We start from the raw sequence: 6,325 nt of genomic DNA, 5'->3' as shown, positions 1-6,325 counted from the left end.
CAGACTGAACCGTAGGTGGTTTCTGTAATCTGCAATTTTCCGAGCCAACCTTTCATGTTCCCGCGGCGTTTTCAGGGTTGCCGACCCAAATTCTTGTGCAATAAGCCTGTGAATGTTCTCATTCGTCCAGGTCATCGTTATCCTCAAAGCAATTTCAGTCAAAAACAACTGGACTGGTTGTTTGTCTAGGAAGACATTTCACCTCTCATCCAAGAGTTAAAATTATATTAAATATACTGTCATTTAATTAAGTTATTTACTGTAATTTCACAGTATCCATCCGGAAACTATGCTGCCAGCATAAACTGTGTAAAAAAAATGGACATAGCCTCTCCACCGGGGTCCTTTCTCTCAACTTGATCCAACCATATTCGCCTCTGGGAGTCGCCATCATGTCAGACTTTGACTCCTCCTCATTTCTTCTGACCAAAAAAGGGCATGTATGTGACGTTAGGGGGAGGAGTATACGTCCATCTGGCTGACGTTTACAGAATTAGCCACATTAGCACCACATCTCAAATCCCAAATTCCAAAATCCTCCCACTGCTCCACAGTAGCATCTAGTGTATGTGTAGCAGGCTTTACAGCAAGTCATGGTGCAAATGCGGCTATTTAATTAGTATAACAGAGCTAACGTTAACACAGTGTGTTCCTAAACCATCTGTTTGTACAGTCGATCGAAGAGCAAACCATCTTGTCACCTATGATACCACCACCACACGGATGACCACAGTCCAGGTTGAGATGACTGAGTTAGCATGCTAATGCTAATCCTGACAACTAGCCTCTCAGCAGAAGAGAGGGCCAGAGGTTAGCTGTCACACGAGAGGCCACGCCCCTAATTATTCATAAACTTTAACCTCCAATAAAATAAAAAATTACAAGTCAGTTACAAAAATACTCACCCTCCTAAGTGTTGTCATGGAGATATGACCTAAACATACAGACTAGAATGTTTTTTGTAAACAGGTTTAATGATGCTGTGCCAACGGCCTGTTTAACATGGGGGTCAATGAGAAACTGCTCTATTGTGCAAACTGCTCCTACTGGACATTCAGAGAACTGCAGTTTTTGGATCATCCAGGGAGTTGCTGTGGCGGGGGCTTGGGTGAACTGGAATGAGCCTCAGCTGGAGCTGCATGGACCGCAGGTAACCGCTGGGGAGCAACAGTGCAGTGACCGGAACTAACATACACCAGAAGAAGACGAAGATGAAGAAGAAGGAGAATGGCGGCGGAACCGGAACTGTCATGGTATTTCTGACATGTTGTTGACAACATGGCGACGAACAATGTTTACAACGGTCGACTCAGATGGACCGAGGACATGGAAGACTTGCTTGTAGACTGCTGGCAGCAGTACGAATGTTTGTACAACGTGTCGTCAGATACGTTTCACAATAAAGTGGAGAAGGAGCGGTGTTGGGAGGAAATAGCAGTGGCCCTGGATCTACCCGGTGCGTTGGAACATAGCGGACGTTACTTTACTGTGTGTGTGTGTGCGTGCGTGTGTGTGTGTGTGTGTGTGTGTTGGAGGACTGAGAGGGCATACAGGGATGTTGTCGTTGTGTTATGACGTTAGTATCGTTGTGTTTCGTGCAGTTTTGGAGGTGAAAGTGCGGGCAACCACTCTCCGGACCCAGTACTCCAGATTGCTGAAGCCCCCGGCTGTCCGCAGCAGCGGGAGGAAGAATAAAGCCCAAACACCACGACAGAAGAGGATCCTCTCCTCCCTCCAGTTCCTCAGAAAACATGTCGTCTCTCGATCCCCTGACAGCAATGTGAGTGTTCATAGTTAGACAGACGGGGATCCTGTGTTTTCTTTATCCATCCTGCTATAGTATACACAAGCCCCTTTCCCACATGCAGTCTTAACCCTGAAGTGTGTAGGGATAATTCCTGCATGGGGTCGTGTGTGAATGGGAGCAGGGTGGTCATTATTTTACCTTAACACCTGGTAAAATGTCAACATGGCTGTGTTGTGAAAGCAAACGGGAACATTGCAGGAAAGCCCCTTTGGCACCCCTTAGTTTGTCCCTTCGTCCCTCTATCCCAGCATTACCATGGCAAGTGTTAAAAAGGCAACAGTTGGAAATATTCCTAAATGTGTATGCAATAGTGTGAATAGTGAAAATAACAAGTGGTGCCTTAAAAGTTATCCCAGTAATTTACAAGGAACTATAGGTGCGTTTCCGTTAGGGTCGAATACCTGGAGTGAGGCGGGTCCCCCCCAGCCGAAACGCCCCTAATTTGCATGTGATTGGTTCGAGCGGCCGTTTGTTGGCCCTGCCCAGAGCAGGGCCGTTTTTCTCCTCTGATAGAAGCCCGGTTGCTGATTGGACATTGCTCTCAGCGGGATGTGACGTGTGGCGGTACAGACGCCACAACAACACGGCAAAGTAGACACCTTTATCCAGCGGTGTAGTACTGCCATTTGAGAGGGCGTGCCCTGAAACTTTTTCCGAGGAGCCACATTTTACCCTGATGGAAACGCGCCTTATGTGTCAACGAGGCTTTAGAAGATCCTCAAACCATTAGACATGACAAACTGTTTGACGTGTCTCAAACAAACATTTAATCACTTAAAGTAGGAGACAAAGCGTGCAGTATGAGGTGATGGACGGGGAATATGTCGGTCGTTTGTCACAATTACTTATCAAAATAAAATGCAGTCATCAGAACCCTGCAGTGTTGGACATTTGGTCAACAGGAAAACACACACAGATGGTATTTGATGCCAGATACAATATACCTATTTAACAAACCAATCTTTGAATATTAAATATGTGACAATTCATAAAATATGACATGTGTCCCAGCTCCATATTAAATGCTACTTGTATACAGTTTGTACTACCTACTAAGAATCCTAATAGTATACTGTTTTAGCAGCGAGTTTACATAAAAAACGGGAAATTAATTACTTCCCAACCGGTCTTATTATTAACCCAAATCTGATGCACTGATATACAGATGCCCGACTTACACGTGATCTGTGTTACAGCTTGACCAGTCGACAAAAGCCAGGCTGAACACACTGCAGGACAGTGGTGATGACATCAAGCCAGAGCACACAGCCTTTTCCCTGGACCACAACTCCGGCAGGTCACGCTCCCCCGCAAAGGACGCTGCTGCTGTCCGGACCACCTGGTCCGTGGAAAAGGAGGACCAGCTTTTAGAACTGTGGCAGCAGCACGACTGTCTGTACGACATGTCCACCTTGTCCGCGGACAGATTCTACGACAGGATGGAGAGGGAAAAGAAATGGGCGGAAATCGCTGCCACTTTGAAGCTTCCTGGTAGGTGCTTGCTAAATGTTGCTGTAAAGGTTGAACCAGAAAAAGACGTACGTTATTGATACTGTATAGGGCTGGGTATTGAACTGGGATACGTCAAGGTGCAGTATCTTTATACCTTAGGCGGTCGATACACAGCCCTACCTGCAATGAATGATGAAGTTTTAATCAATTGTTGTGGGTTATTCTGAAGTAACAGATTATTGGTTAGTGCAGGGGTGCCCACCATATAGAGAATGAATGCCATAGAACTTTATTTTACTACCTCAGTTCACAATCAGTCATAATGGAATAATAACTTGAATAAATGACTATTAAGTAGATATTTCAAGATTATTTTTGGCAGTTTTTCAAGCCTTTTATTAGATAGGACAGACAGGAAATGGGGTGAGAGAGGGGGGGGGAGACATGCAGCAAAGGGCCGAAGGTGGGAGTCGAACCCACGGCCGCTGCCCATAGGACCTACAGCCCCTTTACATGGGGCGACCGCTCTAACCACTGTTCCACCGGCCACCCCAGCTGACCATATTTTTAATGAATGAATGTTGTCTATGTGCCTAGGTTATTTAGTCTGTCTATTTATATATATATATATATATATATATATATATATACAGTATATAGTGTTTTTGCCTTTATAGTTATGTGGAGCTGGGACAAACAACTGTCAACTGAATTGAATTCAAAACATGTTAAACAACTTTGTTTTTTGTGGTTTGCAGTTGAGGATGTTAAGATAAGGGCCAGCTCACTGAGAACTCAGTATTCCAGACTGGTGAAGCCGCTGAGCTCCGGGAGGACCAAGGGATCCCTGACGCCGAGGCAGAGGAAGATCCTGACATCCTGCCAATTCCTCAAAAAACACATCAACCACCGTTTCACTGAAGGCAACGTGAGTGTTACCATTAAAACAACCCCTGATTACTGCTGTTTGCATGGGGCTCGTTTAAAAAAAAGAGCACCCATCTGCTCTTCAGGCGTCACAGTTCCACCTATTCTCTGTTACAGCCCGACCAATCGATAAAAGGCATGTTGAGATCGCGGCAGAACAGCAGTGACAGCGGGCCAGAGAACGCGGTCAGAGAACTGTCCCAGGACCTTGGCGGCGAGATGTCGCCGTCACCGACCGAGACCTCCTCTGTTTCACCTCCTCCTCAGCTTGCCAACAAACAGAAAAAACCTCCATACAGAAACGACGAGGAAAGACAGAAAGTGGCCTTGCTGCAGCAGATATTAGACGTTTTTCAGGAGACGAGCAGAGAAGCACAGAAAGACTGCGAGGACTCTTTCGGTGTCACCATTGCATTGGAACTGAAGAGGATACAAAACCCAGCACTGAGGAACAGAGTCAAAAGACAAATAATGACAATACTGTACGACGCTCTGGACTCTGAGCAGGTGACAGAGCCAGAATCATACCAGCCCCGGCACATGTTCCCAAGGGAAGAACCCCACTCTATTACTGTAGTCATACCTTAACCTTCCACCTGTATGATGGAACAAACCAGGACTGACTGTTTGTTTAAATTTTATGTTTATGAGCTCCGTTTTAAGTTGTGTATCCACTTTAATTACCAGTCTGAACTCAGATATGTGCATTAAAGTGTACAAATTAAAAATGTCCTCATTTTTTTGTGAAGTTAAATATGAAAGCACCTACTATAATCAATATTGTTACATTCAAAAAGTCAATGTAAAAAAGGGTCGCTCACAGTGATGAACCTGCAGAGAATACAGTAAGTTACAGCTCATTGTTTATCTGTCCGTTCCACAGATATTTAGCGAAAAAGATCAAAAAACCCACCATTTCCTTCGTTCAATTACTTTTTTAGTGTAAGTGTAATTACGGTGCAAAAATCATCCCATGGTCTTTCTCTGCACTTACATACACAATGTTAACCCATTCAGGCAGTTTTTTTTTGTGTATAAACTATTAACAGAGAAATCCAGGAGAGTCGCTAACAGCTGGAAGTGGCTAACAGTGATTAGCTCGGGGCAGTACGGGAAGGCATTTAAACGTATTTTTTAACCACTAATCCTGCTCAAAATAACAGCAAACATCTGCAGCAGCATGAGAAGAGTCCCTACACACAGTAAGTGAACCCGGAGTTGCATGCAACCTACTTTCAAATCTTGTCCCGTTGCCTACAGATACTGAACTCATGATTTATGAGGAGGGTGCTGGATTAAAAGCCTGGGCACATCAGCTTTTGATGGGAAAAATTCTGGCAAAATCACCAATTTCTATCTTCTCAGGTGAAGAAAATCCTTCCAAGTCTGTGTAACGTTGTGTTCCAGAGCTCATGGGCTATGGGTTAGTTTAACCCAGGGCTGTAGTACTTCAGTCCGGTTTTGGAGTTTTGAAACCTTGGACTTGTCTTGGTCTCGTGCGTTTGTCATGGGATCGTTGCCTAAATTCTATGCATTGAGTAGTTTGTTGATAGAAGACAATCCATCTTGTCTGTTGGTCCACCCTTACGCCTTAACCACATCAGAAAGACACTGTTGCCTGTTATGGTCAAGAACAGGACTCAGATTGCTTTGGACTCAGTCTTGTCCTGGTCTTAGACTTGACTTGGACTCGATTAAAGTGTAATTTCCATAAAACGAAGCACCAGCAACGTAGTTGGTGAACCCAGAGTTTATTAAAAGAGTGTTTTTAAGACTTACCTACTGGCCCCTGTACCAGCTCCTCTCATAGTAAGGTCCATTCAAGTCAATTAGCAAATGCAATCCAGAGCACTGGTGCTTTGTTTTCTGTGTAGGGACTCTTCTCATGCTATTGCAGAGGTTTGCTGTTATTTAGAGAAGGATTAGAGGTTTAAAAAAAAGGGTTTTAATGTCTTCACCGTACTGCACCGAGCTAATCAGTGTTAGCCTCATCCGGCTGTTAGCGACTCTCCAGGATTTCCCCTTTAATAGTTGTTACATGAAAAAAACTGTCTCAACAGCGTATTTGATGTATGTAAGAGCCGGAAAAATACCATGGGATAATAATACGCCGGAATTACGCTTTAACCCTCATCGGGT

General features: G+C 44.5%; 1 protein-coding gene across 1 annotated transcript; it reads left to right on the top strand.

Annotated features, from left to right (window-relative positions):
• Positions 1-1,140: 1,140 nt before the first annotated feature.
• Positions 1,141-4,837, top strand: LOC310960550 (uncharacterized protein). The gene is made up of 5 exons (XM_083932270.1): positions 1,141-1,456; positions 1,602-1,780; positions 3,004-3,298; positions 4,018-4,187; positions 4,304-4,837. Exons 1-5 carry the CDS (start codon positions 1,279-1,281, stop codon positions 4,772-4,774), a joined length of 1,293 nt encoding a protein of 430 aa, XP_083788396.1. The 5' UTR covers positions 1,141-1,278; the 3' UTR covers positions 4,775-4,837.
• Positions 4,838-6,325: the final 1,488 nt, after the last annotated feature.

The sequence above is a fragment of the Echiichthys vipera genome, assembly GCF_963691815.1.
Source record: "Echiichthys vipera genome assembly, chromosome: 18".
In the NCBI taxonomy this organism is placed as follows: domain Eukaryota; kingdom Metazoa; phylum Chordata; class Actinopteri; order Perciformes; family Trachinidae; genus Echiichthys; species Echiichthys vipera.
The sequence above is the reverse complement of the archived record's forward strand: the minus strand, read 5'-3'. Positions and strand labels throughout refer to the sequence as shown.